A 22,326-nucleotide genomic window follows, 5' to 3' on the forward strand; every position below is an offset into this window, starting at 1 on the left:
TTGTAAACACGCTCGATTGTTTCTTCTGTGTAACTATCAGAGACCAAATGAGCAAGCATGAGTGACTGGGTGAAAAGTAGTACATTGTTTCCAAGAGTCAGATGAATCAGGGTTATTGTGTTACGAGGTTGCCAAAAACTAATCTCTCTGATAAAAGGAAAATCTAGTGGCAGGCACTGTGAGCTAGCTAACGCAAACTGGCTAACATACGCTGTGGGGGTGCTCAGAATCAGTCTGCCACCAGGCCCACAGTGTAGGTTATCCAAAAGCGCAGATCCTACAGGGGTACTATAGGAACTAAACTACATATTCAGATCCTTCTAAAATGCAATGCAATAATGCATAAAATGCATTTGACCTTCTAAAACTTACAGAGCAATACTTTCCCTAAAACAAACTGCGCCCCATATAAATGAGGCAATACTGAAACTTAACAGCGGATCGGTCAAGGCACCTACAAATTTTAGGGCAGCATTATGATCCCTAATATTATTTGCAACAAAAAAAAGGCTCCATACTCTCTCCGTAGTTCGTCATAAAACCTACAAAAAAGGATAAAGCGCTTTGGTTTGAGGTGCCGTCACATGGACAGGGTATCTCCTCAATGGGTCGCTGTTTCATAGCTGGAAAAGAGACTAAAAAGTGTGATATACCTAGCCGCAGCCTTGTTAAAACAAATTGATGCTGAGGCCATGAGACTATGGGCAAGTATGGTTGAAATCCTCCCGGTCTGACATATATAGTGCCACCATAGGTTTCGTACCTTCGCTAAGCATCCTATATTCTGCCCTTGTGCCTAAAAGTAAAGTTTTTATTTCATTCTTTTGCAAAGCCAGCCCACTGTATGGTGATGTAATTACAGACAGAAAATATAGCCTCTTGAATATTTCATTTATGTGGGTATATTGAGAGCATGATCAAGTGCTAAGCAGTCCCTGATAGTAGATCTCGTGAAGGACGTTTCAAGATTTGGCCCAGATTGACCGTCAGCACAAAAGTGGCTTAAATGGAGGTAAATCTTCCACATAGGTTAACCCGACCTCTTTGTGGATCCCTTTGTCCCTTTGTTGAAGTAGAGGTGGAAATACTTCGCAACTGTTTGATGAAGATGTTTTCTTCGGTCTGCAGCATGCATAGCCCCAAATTTCTCCTCCATACTTGGCCACTGATAATACTTTGGGATTGTATATAGTCATTTCTCTTATAGGCCGACTGCCCAGCTTACTAGAGAATCTAAATACATCCTTGCAAATCCTACTATTAATATTTATCTTGTGTTTTGTACATGATTTTTCCAGGAACCATTGCTAGCAAATAATATGCACAGCTAGATTAAAGCGTCAACCCTCACAATCGGGGGCCTTTAATGAAATGAGTTCTACATTTCTGGGTTTTTTCCCTGACGAATCATCGTGAAAGTCTTAGTACTGTTAGTTGAGTTCCGTCAGTCGAGTAACCTGGACTCAGCTGGCTCTTTCAGTGTATTCTCCCCCCCCCCACCCTTTCTCCCCCCACTGATAGATGAACCTGGCCATCTCCGAACTTACTTAGTGCCTTGAGGGTGCTTAAGAGCCAAATCTTACCCTGCCATCATAAAATTCTGTGTATCCCACAAACTACAAAGCTGTTTAGGTAAAAAAAACAGACCGCTTTCAGCTCTACATTTATCGATACTAGAAAATCGGGCTCTTGAATGAACTGATTGGGGAATGGGAATTCATTCTACCTCCTAACTTAAGGATGAACTTGCCCAAGGACAATGAAGGAAACAGTTCGATCTACCTTTCATTATGGTCCTGCCTTCGGCAGCGAATTTGATGGCAACCAAACTGACACCCATGTGAGCAAGCCAGCCGCCACCTCAAAAACACTTCTCATGTACCCCTATTCTGTGTCGCAGTTCAAAGTATGGATTCTACCATCTCCTAATTCTAAACTGCTGTGCGGCCTAAATCCAAACTTTCTAGATTGATTTGATGTTTTTAATCTTGGTGATAGGTAGTGCCACAGGGTTGACGGGTGGTGGCTATTGACTTGGATCTGTGAGGTTATTTTAGGGAAGGCGTGCTACTGCCCATATTATACTTTGTAGGCCATACTTTTTTGGTTCATGACTAGGTCCTGTTGTAACAGTTATCCATGTTTGCAGTGCTTGCCTACAGTATTTGGGGGAATTACTATAATCTTGTATAGGACTTTCTGCTGGTGTTAAGGCAGAAGTTGATTATTTGCTTTTCTTTGTGAATGCAACAGCAAGTTGTAGAATTGAATGTGCCAGCTGGCTAGCCTTCCCTAGCAGCTTTCGTAATGAAAAACAAAAACAATGGAAAGACTTCTTTTGGAGCTAAGTAGCACTGTGTGCTTTATTTCTGTGCCTTGTATAGTATAGCTTGATGGTAGTAAAGTCCCTGTGAGAGCTATGTAATGCAATCCGCAGTAATTTGGCAGCCCGAGAACATGAGTGATCAAGCCATCCTTGCTTTATTGAGCTCCGTGGTCTAGATCTGCATGTCAGGAGAACATTGATTGATCCAGCAATAGCCTCAAATGGCTCTAATAGCCGCTTATTGTCCACTGAGTCACTCAGACAGAATCTAAACTCTGCTGCATTAATATCTAGGAGCCTTTGCAGCAACACTGAGGGATCAACCCTCGTCTACTTAATCTGCACCCCATTGGGCTTAATGGTGTCTATACTGGTAGCTATTGTGCCTCTTCCAGCCTGTATTAACAGAGATACAGTCTGGGGGTTATGATCACTTACAGCCATTGCAATTCTTCTATAGTCATTGACAAGGGTCCTGGCTGTGTAGGAAACTAATGCATGGTCAATAATCGTATTAGCAACCAATTAATAAGGGGATCTCACTATTGTCCACTTCATTGTTAGTCTCTAATAATAATTCGTCATACTTGGAAATGAGAGCGGAGGGCATGTCTATTGAAATTGTGTATGAAATATGAGACACCCTCACCCACTGAATCGGTAATGCACATATGGGATTGCTGGAAGGGCATGTTTCTGGGTGTTAAAATCCCCAACCCAGCTCACAAAAATGTATCTAGGTCAGCCTCTAACATGGTGGCAACCAAACTGGGTGGAGTCAAAGATATTACTATAAAAATTATAGTTACCAACTCTAGCCCGCCCTTAATGGACAGCTGCATAAACTGATAATAGGGTAAGGCAGTAAAAGACCTACTAATAACCGCAGGTAACGTGTTGGAGATAAAAGTTTGGAGACCACCCTATTGGGCGGCCTGATGATGAAGGTATAGCAGGGGTAAAGATGCTATAGAAACCTTCCAAATGGCAGGGGTTTACACTCGCGTGTTTCATGAAGACAAATCACATGGGTTATCACGATAAGATGTATACATTCTGGGGTGAGTTATTTATTTTTAAAGCTGTCTATGTTCCATGAAGTGAATAGAAATTTTCCTTTTGAACCTTCTGAAAGTTGCAAAGGAAATGTGGTGATTAGACTAGAGTCACACCTAAGGGCCTCCAAAACAGATAACCCAGCTAGCAGAGTAGGACAATGAAGCGAAGGAGTAGTAGGTCCTGCGTTGGGACCATAACTAGGGCTTGTAAAGTTGTTTGATTTCCTACTTCCTCCTGATGGAGTGTGTCTCCTGAGATGTCATGTCAGTCTATCTTGTGTAGATTGGTTAAGTCCTCAAACCTGTTACTTGTGGGAAAGGGGAATTGGTGAGAAATCCTATGTGGCTGAACAAGAGGGGGTGCACCGAACACCCTGCGAGAGGGGTCTAACATTTATAATGATACAGTCCTCCTTTATTGTCGTCCTGGTAGGTCCAATCCACTCAACCCTTCTAGTAATGATTATTTGGTCAGCTCTCATAACTGGAAAAATATCTTCGTCTGTAACCAATGTAGGAGCTTATTCCTTAGTTGATCATGTGACTCAACTTTACCTCGGTTCAAAGCGGGGGTACTCATAATAATTGCCACATAAGTGCTGCAAGCGGGTTTAAGATTAATGTTGAAATTTTCAAGTTGTTCCTCCTTCCTTCCTACACTAGTATTGTCCCCTGGATGCGGACAGGTATTTCTCAGTAATGGTACAGGTGGACATCTGTTACCAGGAAAATTGGCCAAATCATTTGTTCTGCTCTCAACTGACTATGAGGTAAATCCCTTAATATTCCTGAAACCAAATTATGGATGGTGCCTTTCGCTTGTCTAGTGAGCCCCTCCACATTCCCAATCCCATCTGTAGGGTGTAACTGATCATTTGTAGTGTACAATTACCCCATACAGGGTCGTTTGTAAATGCATTACAGTTAGTTATTGGCTCATCTTGACCATAAAGCAGGGACATTTGCATTGATTGAATTGAATGAGGTAGGGACTGATTAGCCGAGTTGTACTTTGATTTAATATAGTCTAAATGTCCTTCAATCATTCCCAGCCGATTATAAATAGGGGACAACAGAGTTTCCAGCATCTCTTTCAATCTGGACTACAGGTTCTCCTGAAACATCCTCAAGTCAGCTCACAAAGAACCAGTAAAAGTCTCTTTATTAAGAGCAGCTAGACTAGGCTGAGAAGAAAGGTGGGTCTTTTTTGCCACTTGTCGCCTTTTATGGTTGGCTGGGGGTCACTATTACTGGGACAGGATATAGGGCTACTATGGTACATCCTCCCTCTCAGACAAGAGTGTCGCCTGGTGTTACCTCAGGTACTTCCACATGTCCATATAGCATTCCCGAAGCTACCTCGCTAGCAGGTTGTACTGGAAACTCTGTGTTTTGTAGAGCTTCAACGGCTGCAGCTATAGTGGCCGATAAATGATGCGCCAACTGTTCAATCTCTGTATTTAAACTCCCACTACTTGTTTAATTTACCCATCCAATCATGTTGTGTTTGGGCCAGATTTGTCAGAGGTGTGGGCTTTGTGTTTAGTCATTATGCACCCACAACCAAAGTGTAAATTAAGTCTGTAGATGTAAATACTCAGGTTAATGGTTAAACAATAGTGCTACAAGCCCCCTATGCATAAGGCGGAAGCTCCACCAGTAACTAAAACAGAGGTATTATCACCAAGCTTATCCAGATGATGGAAAGTACAAAGTTATTAGTACGGTGGGCCCACGCTTATATATCGGTACCTGCTGGTGTCATAAAGTTTTCTCCTGTGGCCCGAGATCCCGTTTTTAGAAAGTGTCCTCCACATCAGGAAAAGTGGCCGCCAAGCTTTACCGAGAGATGATTAAATTGTAGAGCAGTGCTGGTAAACGTGCTGTATAGTATTATGCTGGATAGGTGGAGTAATCACTGGCACCGCCTCCTGGAGCCCTGTGAATTCTGGAGCATGTAGTTCTCCCCCTCACATGGCCTCCAACACACATGCTCATTTGAAGGTTCTGCACTTATTTTTCATTATCAAACACTTACCTAGAGCGAGAGAGACAAAAGCAGAGAAGGAAGCAAGAGAACGATCGGAAAACAGTAACAGAGATATAAAATAATCTGCAATAAAGAGATGGGCATAATGGGTGGAAGAAAGAGGGCTGAGATGCAATCACGTCTAGGCAGCCTTAGTATTTGGGGACCCGAACATACAACACCACCAGCGGCAGGCTCCAAAGGAAAACCATGGGCCCTTGTACTTATTTCTAGGTCTGGCATTAACCCACACCTTTTGATTTGTAACAAAATTATATATATAACATATTTACTTACTGCGGATGTCTACTGCTCATTGCAGTGTGCAGCATGGGCCAGTAGCTAACTTCACTGTGAAATGCCGCATTCCATCTTCTCACAAGGAGCGCATCTACATACAAAGTAGTTCCCAAAAGTGACAATGTCTTTGTGCTTTTTAAGACCCAAAAATATTTTGCTTTTAGCTAGATTTTTTTCTTTTTTCAGGTTGAGGAGGCGCTTCAGCTTCCCCAACAAACTTTTGTAAAAAAAAAAAAAAATCAAGCACACTGTCAAAGACAAACAAAAGCCAATAGGTCTCGCTTGTAGGACCTTATAAGTATTTAGTTACAAGGATATTGTGCTGCAAAACAAAATACTTATAAGGTCCCACAAGCGAGACCTATTGGCTATGCCAATGCTTGTTCTTGAATTCATATTTGTGCACGGGTGCAGTGTCGATTTTTTGGGCATAGCCTAAACACAATTGATTCTTATTAGATTTAGAGTACACATTGTACTTCAGAAACTTTTCCCAGCAGTCCGACAAGCCGTGCGAGTAGGGGCAGCCGGGGCAGAGTGGGCTGAAGCGCTAAAGCGGAGCGTGGCGTGGCTTTGCCTGCAGCTTCCGGCTGCCAGGGGACCCCACGCGCGCGACGGTGAAACAGCATGACATCTGACGGGAAACTGGTGCTGCACACATAAAAAGTAAGCAGGAGAAAGAGGCTTTCATACCCACACGGATTGGGAATAATGGCAAATACGACGTCCCTGGGAAAGATTGGAAACAGAGCCCCACTCCTGCTGGGTGCGTGGAAAGTGCGAGGGCCAAATCGGGTAGTTAAACTGAGGGAAAAATGTTGCCAATGAGCTAAAAGTGTGCTCTTGGTAAAAAAAAAAAAAATGCGTGCGCCGGGAAAGGAAGGCAGAGAAGGGGAGGGGGAGGAGAAATGCGAGACGGCGGGCAGGGGAGCGGGTAGTTAAACTGAGGGAAAAATGTTGCCAATGAGCTAAAAGTGTGCTCTTGGTAAAAAAAAAAATGCGTGCGCCGGGAAAGGAAGGCAGAGAAGGGGAGGGGGAGGAGAAATGCGAGACGGCGGGCAGGGGAGCGGCGAAAATGACTAATTAGGGGAGGAGAAGCCGCAGAGCGCATGCTGGGCGAAGCCCTTTGATGTGCTCTGCGGCAAATGGAGGGAGGCTGATGCGCGTTCATGTTTGAACACGTGGTTCACATGAACTGCAGGAAAACGCCATGAAAACGCCAGCAAAAAGCTGGTGGTTTCATGATGTTTTCGTCGCTTGAATTCTCGCTCCGCTTTCGATAGGTCGCGAGACCTAAAAAGAAGGCTCTCAGCCAACACCAGACTTATTGGCTTTACCAATGCTTTTTTTATATACAGATTAAGCAATGCCCCACTTGAGCCTGTCACCTCAGAGTGGAGGCTTCTCTCTGTGCATGTCTGATTATTTCTGTGTGGTTGCTCCTGTTGTATCTTCCAGGAGCTCCGAGCATCTAGGCGCTCTAAACTTGCTGCTCCTGGGTGTCAGAAGAATTTTGGCAACCCCTGATTTGTGTGCGCTTCGTAGGCGCTGACTCGCACAACTGTGTGTGAGTTTACAGACGTGATTGACGATGCATGCGAGGAAAAACAGCTGTCTGTGTATGTTAGGGTATGTGTCAGAGTGAAACGCAAACTGCAACTGAGCTGCTCACGGCCTCACACAGTGAGTTACAGTCTTTTATTTTTAATCCTCACGGTTTAAAGATAACATGCTGCTTACACCAGCACAAGGCACTACATTAAATAAAACTGGAATGCATAAAACGCTGTAAATTATTAGTGTTACCAGTAAATAATTCACGTTACCAGTATTGACTCCTTTATTTTGTTGTTTTATGTTGTGTCACTATGTAGTACATTGGCGCCATAAAAAAGGTGATGGGGCTGTCTTGTTTTATTTTCAGGTTGTACCCAGTAATGTCATGATTTTAATTTCCCCCCAGACCAGCATCTGCAATTGATTCTGCACTGTTAGTCCTTGTACGGGGTGAATGGTCTTTAATGAGGTCATGGTGGTCGGAACGTGCTATAGGCAAGGCTGGGCAATATTCAGTTTTTTCGACAGCAGAGTTTTGCAAAGTTGCTGGTTTTCACCTTTAATGACAGCTAAAAAGCCTTCCAGTTTACAACCGATCGATGAAAGATTTAACAGCGTTGTGAGATCATTTTCACTGCGTGTCGGGACAATTTTGATTCCAATCGAAATTAAACAAACTGGAAAATGCAGAATAACTGGCACATACTTCTTATACAGAGCAATTTCTTTGTGCTCAATAATGATGTGTGCAACATGTATGGATTGAAGGCTTATGATTTTCACACTGAAGTTACAAAATGAAAAACGTGGCAAACTTTGCAGTGGTTTCTATAGAAATAAATCTTCCCATGTAATAACTCTTCCTAGCTTCATTCTGCTAATGATGCAGTGTCGCACATTTAAATATTTGCATCCTCTTGATAAGCTTGTCTTCTTGTAGTACTCAAGACTCCCTCAATTATGAGAAAACACAAATATAAAAAAATAAATGTAGCATTTGTATATGTTAGCAAACCTTGTAGTGTCTGTGAAATACAAGTGTCATCCCATCAAATTGTTTCTGCAATGGAACATTTGCGGTGTTTAATTATACCGTCACTTTCCTCTGCAGGTCCAGCAACCCAGCGCCAGGTTCAGAATATTCAGAATGGGCCGTCCCCAGACGAAATGGAAATACAGAGAAGGTGAGAAGTAAAACTCTTCTGAGATCACAAGAGATCAGTTGCTTTCATCGTGGTAAGGCCATAGGCCCAAGTCAAACTCTTAAGGGCATGAATAAGGGCCACGTTTCTCAGACTTCTCTGATGGTTAAAAATTATTTCTTGTGCTGGATGCTATTTGACAGTCTTTTCTTTGTACTGTTTCATATGTTCACAAACCTGATGCCATCTTGTGTTTATAACAGTTATTTAGTCATTAATTATGTTTTCGGTATTTTGTAAGCAGTTTACCTCCTAGTGACTAGCGCCTAGACACCCTAGGGTATTATGTGCGCTTTATACATTTTATTTTCATTTCATAACCAAAAACAATAGCCCTGTGGGACTCGTTCATTCACACATCTATATCTGCTTTAGAGGTTTGTAAATCAATCATACTCCATATTCTCAAGGACAGGGTACAGGACATATTTAGTGTGTAAAAAAATAAAAAAACATACATTTGTATTGCATGAACAATAAAAGACAATAATAAACAATATCTTGTTCCGAAATTAGTGCAGACGATGCAGTGCTCAGAGAACAGATATATATACACAATAGCATCAGCCAATCCACTGAATAAAATCACGGAGTTGCCTATAACTTCAAGCTATAAGTGGAGATCCTATTAATACCTATAACATATCTCCTAGTGAACCAAAGAATTTTCGCTAGCACCTTTTGAAAGGAGGTGTCGACGTTTCAACCCATGTTTATTGCCGCCGCCATGATTTCAGAGAGCTTCGGCCGTATTCTGTCATGGCGGCGGCATGACGGAATTATACTTCTACCTTGAAATTAACTTGGACTGGACTATTAATGAAGAATATCGGCCCGAGTTAACTTTGTTAACTGAACAAATCCCATAAATCGCTTCAATCCTGCAAAGTGCGAGTAAGTCTGATTTTCGGACCAATCGACCCTGGGAGTATTTGCTGATAATTAGCACTGCGTTGCTAGAACACTGTTGCCATTAAAAAAGAGTCATATTGGACTCTTGTGACTCCAGCTACTAGTGAGGCTTGCCCTAGATGTTGCCTATAGTGAATGGGGAACACCCCAAACCATTAAAAGTGAGGAAGGAGTGGGACCACCTAAGGAAACACTATAACCCTAACCTTAGGGGAACTGTGTAGTTGTTTGTGAATGTCTTATTTTTCTTTTGTGTGGGAGCAGTAGAAATAAAATATTTCTTTTTTTCATTGAATTGAGTATTTGACTAGTCAATGATTTATTGTTGCTACTCTGCACATTTTGAGTTGTGATTCTTTGTCCGCTCCCCTGTAACCACACCTCCCCTTTGAGGGAGCCTTGGACTGCTCAGACCATGCTAACCCTGAGAACCAAGTGCAGAAAGGGTACTTTGTCCAGTTGCTCGGAGTCCATAGTATGTCATGCCCAGGGCATCAGGAGTAAAAGGCTTCAACCCCCACTGTTGGGCCCACTAACACCTGCTTGCCTCGTGCCCCTCTTAAAGAGTTTCTACCATTACATCAGCTGTCTTTCAACAAATGTACTTTAGCATTGTAGCAATTCTAACTTCCAGTACCTGGAATTCTCTCTCCTCAAATCCTATAACTATGTATAATTTTGACAGTGCACTAATTGTCTTAGAAACTTTTTATTGCCTACTCTGTGCAACATGCAGGAACTGTGCTCTTCCCCCCAAAAAAGCAATTGGGAAACCAAGATTGGGAACCTATTGTACTTTACTCTTGGTAAAAGTCAGAATGTTGGGGGATACATTACAGGCCATCAGAAGATAACAAGCACCAATTGGTCACCAACTGCACCATATTTAAAGTTTTTATCACATACTTCATTATTATTGTAAACACAACCGGTTTCAACATAGAAGTGCATTTCCACTTAAGAAACAAGGTATCTTTGCTTCACGAGGACCACTTTGAGGATTTTAAGGGCCTAGTCACAAAATCTATTTTGAAGTACATAAAGTAGAGTTGCTTTACATACTCCAAAATGCAGTTCAAAAACCTGCTGCTGGAAATTTCTCACTCCGCCTCTCCTAACTTTTCTGTATGGAGATCTCCGTCCTGGTGGCAGAGATCTCAGCTCACATAAGTACACGATTTTATAGTAAATGAGGGAGGGACAAGTGGGAGTGGTGGGAAAATGGGGAATAATTATAAAAAAATGGGTATAAGAGAATTTGTAGTAGAGGTTTGGCGGGAAATGCTAATATGAAACACACAATAATTAGACACTCTACTACAGTACAGTATCACCGTCTACTACAGTAGCACTTCTGATCAAGCAGGGTAAGATGTGCTCCAGATCAGTCTTAGAGTAAGTCAAGTACCACACAGGGCCAACCACTGGTACTGCAGCATGCTCCCATAGAAGGAGGCAGGGAATAAAACTGATGCATAGGGAAACATGTAGCATAAATGGAATAACATTTTAAATAAAGATGTATTTAATGTAATTTCATTTGTATAATTAAATGTTTATATTAAACATTTCTAAAATGCAAAATTTTAATTTATACGAAAATATTTCATGTAATACTGTAAAATTAGGTCACAAATAAGATAATACATAACTTGCATGACATTTTCAAAACAAATTATATTGTAACACAGAGAATCGCGAATTAACGTATACATTAATTTTATTTTATTTAAAAAAGGATTTAAATAAAATGCATATATTAAAATTATTTAAAATGTATTGTTTAAATATTTGTTTAGTGTTGATGGGTTGTGCCTTTTGTAGTCCTAGGTGAATAGGGGGTAGGCAAATGTGTTTCATTTATTTTTTTCATTTTGGAAAGCAATAGTAATTTTTATTAATTTACAAATATTCTTCTTAAAATTCCCTATCACATTCTTTAGGGAGATGCACACTCAGATGACAGAAATGTCAACAAGTAGGCAGAAAGTATTTGTACTTGTAAGTTCACATCCAGGCATTAATCTACATATGTTAATGATGACTAGCACCAAAAATGGTGAGTTACACCTAGGAGTAGGATTAGATATACACCTTTGTGGGTACAGCCTTAAATATTTACAGTCCAAGCATTAGAATGACGTGGCTGCTTCTGGTAGTGCATTGATTAAATTTTATTTTGAGAAAAATGCACACTTAACATTGGATTTTATAAGTTGCTTATTGTGAGAAGATGTAGAATTGCCTTGCCTTTTCCTATTAAGCTAATAATGATGACTAATTCTCTATGGACTCACAAGTCCATACTTCAAATTGAAGTCATCATTCCAAGTGTGAAAGAAAAATGAAAACTCATCTATCAATTTTTCAACAATTTATTCAAGGAAATTGTATCCAGAACAGTTTTTTTTATAACAAGCACTCTTGTTTCTGTGGCAAACACTATAGACATAAGATTCAACATTATGGACTTTACTATTTCCCTTTAGCTATAAATCTGCAGATCCCTCTGGGCAAGGTTGTTAAAGTTTTCATTATGATCATGTTTAGGCTGGTGTAAGGTCTGTTACTAAATGTTTTGTCGCTCAGGAAAATTACCCGATTTCCCGTTTAAATCCTGGTTTTGAAGGAACTTAATGAAATTACTAATTTCAAAATTGTTTAAGAAGTTGAGCAGAAACTTGCAGGTTGAAATGGTGGATTGTGTATGTAGGAGACAGTTAGCATAACTGTATCAGTAACGTTTTGACCTGAGAAAAGGTCATAGCTTTATTATGGGATCTTAGGTCTTGAGGTTATGCTGCCTAGGACTAGGTCTCTGTGAACTTTACATGCCAGTGGCGAAATTGTGTGAAATTCGCAACTCAAAAGTGCAGAGCCTATGCAAAGCTTCATCAGAAAGCAAAATTAACTGCATGCAAATTTTACACGGGGCAATTTTCTAGCACATTTTCTATACATGTGGCTGGATTATTCCTATTTGAAAAGTAAGGTGTATTTTCATACACTATTTAAAAAACGTTGCTAACTACTATGTCCCAAAGTCGGTAAGTTCTTCAAATAACTTCCTGAAGTGGGCGCAGGTGATGTTTGCCAACTTCCCCCTGATAAGTAATCTGATGCAAATACTTTCAGGCCAGAACACCCACTTAAAATGTATACCCACAGAGGTAAGCAGAATGTGATTGTTTTAGAATAAAAGCGTGATTGTGTGTAATATAATGTTGTCTAGACAATGCAACTGTAGAATTAAAATCCATTCCCAACATTAAAACATTATATATGATGAATAGCCAACAAAACAAACTAAAAATATTAAAATATCATTTTTTTCAGAGCAAATATCAAAGTCACAACAACTGAATCCTTCTCTGTATTCACCCTGTACTTCAAACCAATTGGTGTTGTTATTGATGGAAAGTCCCAGCTTTATGCCACTATGAATGTAGACAACTCATATGACAGCAATAGGCATTTAAAAGTCAAAGGAGCGAATTTTGAATTTAGTTCAACATGGAACTAAATTCAAAATTCACTCCTTTGACTTTTAAATGCCTTTTGCTGTCATATGAGTTGTCTACATTCATAGTGGCATAAAGCTGTTCATCACATATAATGTTTTAATGTTGGGATTGGATTTTAATTCCACAGTTATATTGTCCAGACAACATTATATTACACACAATTACGCTTTTATTCCAAAACAATCACATCAGTCCTCAGTGGGTAGTTCCAAATGATTTTTATTGTAATGTACGGTAGATTTGTAGAGGGCTGCTTGTCATCAGTGAGGTTATCCAGGCATTGGATATTACTGGTCAACGAGGTAGGGATGTCTCTCTCTCTACCCAAAATTAAATGTTGATGCGTTAGTATCTGAAATAGAAAAGACACAGCACAGTTGTGACTAAAATAGAGTACTACTCTGAACCAGTGTGCGTCAACACACTTTCACTAGTGTATATTTTATTCGTCCAGAAATAGATATGACGTCAGACCATGGGAGAGATAAAATGTCAATGGAAGGCTTCTCGAGCTGTTTCAAGAGCAGTGACCCAATATGTTATTTTTGTATTGTTCAACTTGCTAGGATTCAATGTTGAATCCCTTGCCAGCAATGAACGATCAAATTGCAGAGAATTTATCTTTACAACGTCACAGTGTACTATCATTATCATGTTCTGACTTGGCACTGAGTGCTTAAAGTCTTGTGGCTCCTCTGATGGAATTTTGTTCGCCATTAGAGAAATCCATGGAATGCCTGTTGGACGAAGTCCAGTAATGACACCGGACACAATAATTGAAATGAAGAACTGTCTGTCAGTGCGTCGGTTAGATTTCCCTATTTGACAGTAGACGTTTGACTATTGTAATTTTCTGATTGATGTAATATATAATTTTTAATGATTAGATTGCTTTAAAAAAAGGCTGCACTAGTTTGTTTGTATTTTTGTTAATGCATGTCTCTGGGGCAGTTATAAGGCAGATACACAAAAGCAAAGCATAAAGCAAGTATAAACCCTGTGGGTGCAGCTTTGTTGTATACAATGTAGAAGAAACCTCTTAAAAATATATTTATATTTAAGAGGCAGGCCTGATGTGAACTATGGTAACATTCTACTGTTCTGATTCTGACAAAATGTATCTTAACACATGTGAAGACTCTGTTTCAAAGTACAAGAGAAAATCCGCCCCAATGTCAACTGCTGTTACTAACATCACAAAGGTGGGTTCTCTGCATCAGCTGCTCCTGAAACTCGTTATTAGTCAAAAAGCGCTGTATCTGATTCACAAGTAACTTTATCTAAAATAGCCTACTAAGACGTCTATAGGAATGAGCGCGACAAGAGGTAACCACGCGTAGAAATTACATTACATTGTAACTAAGGTACAGAGATTAATGTTTTTACTGATTTCAATACATAAATACAAATGGCAAACAATATGTTTCCCTGTGTGTTTTTTTTTTTTTAAATGAGTTATCTGTAGTAAATACACTGTCTAATTCTGAGTATCAAAGGTGGTGAACTTGGCATACCTCTTGAGGAACAACAAGTTTTGTTGTGTTGTGTGAAATGCAAGCCTTATTCCTAACATAGCTGCACAGGGCTGAAGAATAAAGAGTGACTGGGGAAGGCCATAATCTTTGGTGTGTGTTTAGTGGATGTGTAGCATGGGTGTTGAAGTAAGCCTCGGTGTGTGAGGAAGGGTGTGAATACTAGGATCACAGGGGTCTATTTTGTTTGGCCCCTAGTTTAGCAATGCACAAGATGAATCATGGGTACACCTTACTCAGACCATGGAAGTGTATTGTTTGCATTCCATTGACTCAAAAGTGGACATCCAGACACTGAAGTGAGGGAAGAGAGAGACAGGGCTACCCTTAAAAATGCAATGTGGCCCTTACTAGCAGAGGGCTGCTGATTAGCTCTTCCTGACCACTGGTATTTGGTAGATAGGAAGGGGTGAGGTTTGGGTCAGCAGTATATATTGTTCAAGGTGAGGAAATTTCTAATCAGTTTTGTCTGTCCCTGATTACTGCTTCAGAGGAGCAGACATCTCACATTTCATTGTGTGCTTTTTTGGATACTCATGCTTGGAGTCAGCAGCATTGCTATCTTCTGTGAGAGCCATCATCTTGCACATGCTGTGTCTGAGAAACAACCAGAACATTGCATTTGCGAGCTCACCAATGGAAACTGCATCCAGAACCATAGCCTCTGTCGGAAATGAGTTTAAAGTGGGTCTCAAACCACCCCACTTTGTTCCTGTTCGAAGTTCTTCATGACCAAGGAAAGTACTGCTCTGCAGAGTACTTGAAGAACTATTGTTTAACCAGACTTTGTATTTGCATGACAGCCAATTTCCAAAGGCTAGGGGACATCATCTGAAGTCTGCACTTCTTGCTGGAGTAGTGGAGGGCCTGCCTAGTACCTAGACACGTGTATACCTGCTTAGAAAGGAAAGGAGTCTGCCTGGTCCTGCAGGAGGAAAGGCTGCCCAGGAGGAGAAGCCCTGTGTGTTCTTAGCGTGAGGAACTATTGTACATAAAAAAAACGACAACTATAAATAAAACATTCACAACAAACACATAAAGGCTAGACAAAAATGAATATATGAAAGAATGAACTATTTATCCACCAAATGATACAATAAATCTATTATCATTCTATGAATTCCATGTTACTAAGATTTAATGACAATATGATCTCTGTAGTACAATATAAACCTCATACACCAATGCAATCATACCTTCAGACAAGCAGTTATACAACAATAATTATCATACCACCAAATGAGCTCACATTAAATACTGCTCAGGGTGTCAGCAGTAACGAAAATGAACACAGCTTCCTACCAAATTATTTCACAGGATTATTTTTGAACAATTCATAAATTAAGACCATTCATTAATTTAGAACAGAAGAGCTGTAGCTTGTATTCTTAATTCTTTCATCCAGAAATATGGTCTACTCGCGTTTTGGTAGGGAACACGCCTTCATCAGGAAAGCCACAACATATTGTTGTAATTGCTTCCGCAGCGTGGGTTATTGAAAGGAATTCAGCCCAGACAAATTGTATAAGCAACTGCACTGACCTCACGAGCTTGGTGATAATGGTAGAAGGGTCATATGGAAATGATATTCCTTTCAGTTATTGCTGGCACTCTGAACCGTATTTTATGTGAACTCATTTGGTGTTTTGATACATGCGGTTTGTATGACTGCTTGTCTGAAGCTATGATTGTATTGGTGTATGGTGTTTTGATTGGATTACATACCCACTGAGAGACTGATCGTGCAGAAAAATCTGACTCGTGAATTTAGGACTTGTGTTCCAGTGAAATCTGGTCAGTGAAAGCTGTTAAACTGATTTGCAAATCTAGTCAGTGTGTTAATGAAGAGTGAACTACACATGTGCCTGTTTTTTGGATATACTATGCTATCTAAAGGGGACTGTAGACATGAATAAACTCTTGAGGATTGAGGGAACCGTATTTAGTCTCGCTGACTATTGTAGATGAGATTACAACCCTGCAACTGTGAAATCTCTATTGAACTGTGTAGTGTTTTGTTTTGCTGTGAGCTTAAAGTACTTTAATTTTTTAATAAAAGGTCAGCACTGGGATGGAAAGTATGTTACTGTGTCTGTTGTTTGACTGTTGAGTTCTCTGTTTTTGCCCACTACACTACCTCCCTTAGAAACCTTTGACTATTTTCCCTCGCTACTCTGAGAGTGACGTGGGGAAAGAGTGTACTTGGCCCAGATGGAAGAGCCCATAGTAGGAAGGACCCCAATACACAAGTGGCAAAACACCTAACCTACAACAGTAGGGGCCCAGTAGCCCCAGTCTGCCTTGTGGCCCCTTGAACGAGGTCTAACACCATAACAAATACAGTTGAAAGGAATTGTATAATACAAACCCTTGGGTAAATACACTATGAGGGGTTTTACTCTGTCAACGTTGAGAAATGCAAAGAGAAGAGGTTTTATTTTATGAACTCTGACCAGTACAATAAGAATGCAAAGAAAGAGGTTTACATTGTTTAACACTGACAGCCCTTCTTAAATCGATCTCTAGGAGTGGCTAGAGTGATCTAGTTTGCATTGAGTAGAGTTGTAATTTTATGGCAGCTATGAAGCAGTTGATTTCTCATAACTATGTGTGTCAAATGCAGTAGGAATGGACTTTTCATGGTGTAACCCCATGACAAATCCAGCAGGAAGAGGATTTACATTGTGAACTCTGACAAATATAATAGCAAGAGGGCTATATTGTGAACACTGATAAATGCGATGTGGAGGGGTCTGACACTGTTAACACAATGACTAATGCCAGGGGAAGGGGCTTCTCATTGTTTAATAGTGAAAGACAATCTAGTACATAGCTCTAGTTCAAGAGTGGCCAAAGAGGTCTGGCATTCATTGTGTATATTTGTAATTCTATGTTTAGCATTTAGTTGTTTGTCAATTGAAATACATTTGTATTTGTATATGATTGCTAAATCACTATATAGACGTTAAATTAAGGTTCTTTGCAGAGACAATGTGGCACTGCACAGCTGGTGGCACTCTTTTCTGTCAGGTGACATTTCTTTGTCCCTAGAAAGATCACCAGTGTGCTAAGATCACCATCATGCAAAGGTATGTCATCATCATGCCAGACATGGTCACCAGACAGAAATTACCTGTTTGCCAGGTTGCTTCCGACGCTATAGGTTGTTAACCAGGACGAATGCTGTCCCCATAATAAGGCCCATTGCACCAGTCACAGTCATCACTCACACATGTACACATGAATATGTATACACACATAACTCACACATACATGTGCACACATACACATTTAAACCACATCCAATTATGGCCATTCAAGTCTCCAATTCTGTTCTTGTCCCTGATCCCCATGGTTCTTTGGCTACTTTCACAACCACCTTGTAAACCAGCACCAATTCAGGTGGTCATAGATTTAAACTGTTTTATTGACTGATAGCTTTCTTCTTTCCTAGCCACTTGCTACCCCACACGGTGAGACTGATAGCATGTGGGCCTGTAACATGACCGATCGCCACACTGATTTATTGATGGTGACTGATAATGTCACAGACCCCATAATGTTACTCACGACTCTGTGTGAGAGCGTTGGACTTTACCATTCCTTTGACTTGCTGCCACTGTGAGGACCCAGAGCTCAGCAGCACTGCTGCATGGTATGTGTGGAGCTGACTGCTGCTTTGCTTCAGACCCTATAAATGACGTACTATGCTGAGCTTCATGTCCATGTGCTACGTACTCGAACCTGACACGCTTCTGGTAGCTCCCAACACAAGCTATTGGTTGGAGACCCCCTGCTCTACTTTAAAGACAGCAGATTAATTGCAAGGTATACTGAAAACCAGCATTTTGTAACGCATTCCTGTATGCTGGCTGTGTTTATCCTAGAAGGCTAATCTCATCCGACTCATGCAGCGTGTTAATGGGAATACATAGAAACAATGTAGAGCCCCCTGAAGTCATACAAGAGAGTAACAATCATTTAGATTTTGAAGTGAAACAATTTCTTCATATAAGATTGACTTTTTAAAACAAAATAATGAGTAGAGGCAGAAACAGTAGGTTTATTCTTTTTAATGGAACATCTAAAGAGAAATTAATATATGTTTAGGTTTATGATACAAATATTGCACAATGTGACAAAGTTTGTAAAATGATGGTGAAACTCCAGTGCATATTTAAGTCAAGTCAAATCTGCAAGACGCGTTTAGGGAACAGATTTACTTTAAGCAAACAAGAAAACTGATGACTACATCATCTTATAGTCACTATTCCTCATATGTGAAATCGAGTAAGAACTGGTTACACTTTAAGCCAAAGGTGGACACATGCATGTGGAGAGTGTAGAGAATATGAAGCACGCAAACAAATCACATCAAAATATTCTTGCGACTCACAGAAAACATTACACTACATAGTACATTAATTATAGTACAACAATTAGTATTCCTTATATTGATATGTGACTGCCCTAAATTATGCATAGGGCCACAGGAATAGTGCCATCTTGAAGTCTTGGGTTTTTCTCTATAATTGTAGAATGTACACTTGCCACCTCTTGATGGTCAGCCATCTCCTGATTGCCATGCTTACAACAGTTGGTTCTCAGTCAGTCTCTGCCCCCCTTGAAGCATACGCCAACTGAAGATATCTGACAGAGATTGCACAGAAGCCAGTAGCCTCTGCATGGGCCTGGACACAGGCTTTACCACCCTGCAAAGAATTATTGCCCTACTCTTGATGGCTAGGTAAGCGGCTTTTGCTCTCCAGTCTCTTGTCACCACAAAGTATATGCTGTCTGAAGACATTTGTCCGTGATCGCAGAAGCCAGTAACCTGTACAGGGTCATGAAGCTAGCAGCTAAAATGCTGCCAAGCAGTATTGAATTCCTTTTGAAGACCGGACAAGAAACAATTGCTCTCCAGTCAGTCTCTTCTCACCATGAAGCATATGCTGTCTGAAGACGTGCCAGTGATTGCAGAAGCCAGTACCCTACACAGTGGAAAGAATACAGCAGCTACCTCCCTGCCAAGCATTATCGCCTACTCTTGATAGCCAGGCAAGCAACTGTTTGTTTCTCAATCTACTCTTTTTGAGGCAAATACCAACTGGAGATATCTCACAGTGATCGTGGAAGATAGTACCCTCTGCAGTGGCACGGAGACAGCCTCCATCATGCTGCCAAGTAGTATTGTACTCCTCTTGAAAGTTAGGCAAGGAACATTTGCTGTCCAATCCGTTTCTTTTCACCTTCAGCATATGCAGCCTGAAGATATCTGCCATTGATTGCAGAAGCCATTAACTTATGCTGGGGCAAGAAGAGAGCAGCTACCATGCTGCTAAGTAGTATCGATAACGCACCAACTTGCTATCCTTCTAGTTTCTTTATTTCACAGTGGATATGCAGCCTCATTACATCAGCTTGTCATGTGTACAGATATGAAAGCAGAAAAGCATAGTTAGAATCCTCGATTTCCTGCAGCCATGCACCTTCTATCAATCTATTTGTTCTCTCATCAAGACTACCAATCATCAGTACAGCAACTATTCTTTGTTCCAGCCAGTATCCTATTCAGAGGTCTGCACACCGTATCTGTGGAGCTGTCATCCTAATCTTGACTTCATATTTGCTGATCATCAAATCAGTCTCTTCACCACCAGAACCAGCCGTTTCACACGGCAGCAGATAGATTTCTAGATGGGGACATGACATAACTATTGGCCTCTTTCTGTCCTGCCAGTTAGGCAGTGGTTTACTGCCCAGTCAGTTCCTTCTTCATTGCAAGGAAGCTGAGCAGCACAATCATAACATAGATGTTGGTTGGACTCTTGATTTTCAGCCATCAAAGTACTACTTGATACCCACTACTAGTTTTCTTATCAGTAATGCAGTATCAGCATAGCATCCGGTATCTTCGTCCATGTAACATCTGCCCACATTTTTTTAACAGTCTCTAAACAGGCTAATGCAAAACAATCATATTAGTGATCAACACAAGTACTGTACCAGTAATGTGCACTTTTTCAGTAGAAGAAATTAATTATCGTAAACCTGGAAAAGTTCACTGGCTTAACAGCTGGGGAAGTATGTATACCATGTCACAGAAAGGAAGGTTATTAGGAGAACTTGAGCTGAATTAAATAGCACTGTTCTCGACATTACAAGTCTGAGATTTAATTACATGGTACTCTTAGTTTCGAAAACAACAACGTGAACTTGTTTTGTACATTATAGGCCCATAAACCTTCCTATTTTATAAGCTATTTGATATTGATTGTGGCTGATTTCATCTTGGCCAGCATATTTTCCCTTGTTGAAAACTATTTGCGGCATTCTCTTAATCATATATCTGAAGATACTTTCTGAAAGAATGTATGTAGCACCATTTTCAGTAAGATGTGAATAAAGTAGGCTTGTTTATAGGGTACTACTTTCGTATATGTAGAGATTTGCCAACCTCTGTGTGAGGTAAGTAACCAAAAGTCATATGCATTCCTCCTGTGGTAGCACCAAGCCAAAGATCATGCAATGTCGCTTCCTTTGATTTCATGAGTTCCAGAGGTCATGTGATATCCCTTCCTGAGATATCAGGTCAAATGCCTTGTGATGTCCCTTTCTGTGACATCATCTGTTGCGGGTCACAGGGCAGGTATAGTCACTTCCTATGATGTCACCAGGTCAAATATCTTGTGATGTTGCTTCCTGTTTAGAAAGAAGGGGACCCCGATCCTTGGTGAACTCACTAAATGTAGGGAATAATTTAAACTCTATTTGTAACATAACCAGTAGTGAGCTAAATTAATTGGCCAAAAACACCCAAGGAAACTAATATGACATGTGACTAAATTAATTCAAACAGAAAAAGAGGAGGTAACTATTTTTTGTATATAAATCAAAATATTTTTGTTTTATTTAAATCATTTTCTTCTTTTTTGATAAACATTTCATATATATCTGTACATATTACATTAAAATGACAACCTTGTGTAGATACAACAAATATGCAAAGACAAGCTAATTAATGAAGAAAAGAACCATAAAAGGGAAAAAAACAAATGACAGTGATGTTAAACGGGGCTATTGGAGTAAGCAAAGCGGTGGATGGAATCTCTACGCGCGTTTCGGCATTTGCCTTCTTCAGGAGTCCGTCATTTGCACTAAGACATATACATAACACTGAAAAACATATAAAAAAACCATGTGATAAACTATTCATCTACTGTATTTATTCACATAATATACAACATCCTTGGGCCTAGGTCTCGTTTATATACAGAACAACACATAACACATATAATTTAATAGTGGTATCTACATATATACAACGGAGCAGTTATATCTACATAGACAGAATCTTTCTTTAGGGTTAATCAAATGATCTAATGTATTATACATTGATGTGTGAGACATGCCTTATTAATCTTAAAGGCCACATAAAGTTATTCATACTTTCCATCTTATGACCGCTAGTTTATTAGAGAATTAATATTGCCTTTCAAAATTTAAGAAAAGTATTTCATAGATATACTCAAAAATGAATGATAATTAAGCTATTTTAAACCTAGCACATTTGTAAATACTGAGAAATCCATATGTAAGATGAGATGAAAAAGGGGTGAGAAAAAGATACAGAAATGGCAGTAAAGAAAGAGGGAGATAGAAGGAGAAAGGGCAATAAGGAGAGAGGGACCAAGATAAATCTAATGAGAAACCTACAATTAGTTATATTGATAGCCCATGATCGATTGCTTAAAGGACTGTAGAGTTTGACAAAATTAATTAATTAAATTTCTCTCTCTATTAGTTACTTACATAAAAAGTGGGTGTCACACTCTTCTATGGTTAATGTCCCGACTGGATTGTTCAGCTAGTGGGTGATAATATCA

General features: G+C 40.0%; 1 protein-coding gene across 12 annotated transcripts in view; it reads left to right on the forward strand.

Moving 5' to 3' along the window:
• EVL (Enah/Vasp-like) overlaps positions 1–22,326 on the forward strand; it is a 528,612-nt gene that overhangs the window by 358,481 nt on the left and 147,805 nt on the right. For all 12 annotated transcript variants that reach the window (XM_078660169.1, XM_078660175.1, XM_078660166.1 and 9 more), the window contains exon 4: positions 8,382–8,454. In XM_078660169.1, the coding sequence (XP_078516295.1) occupies positions 8,382–8,454 (73 nt within the window). The remainder of the gene's footprint in view (positions 1–8,381; positions 8,455–22,326) is intronic.

This window comes from Lissotriton helveticus, chromosome 9 (genome assembly GCF_964261635.1).
Source record: "Lissotriton helveticus chromosome 9, aLisHel1.1, whole genome shotgun sequence".
NCBI lineage: Eukaryota > Metazoa > Chordata > Amphibia > Caudata > Salamandridae > Lissotriton > Lissotriton helveticus.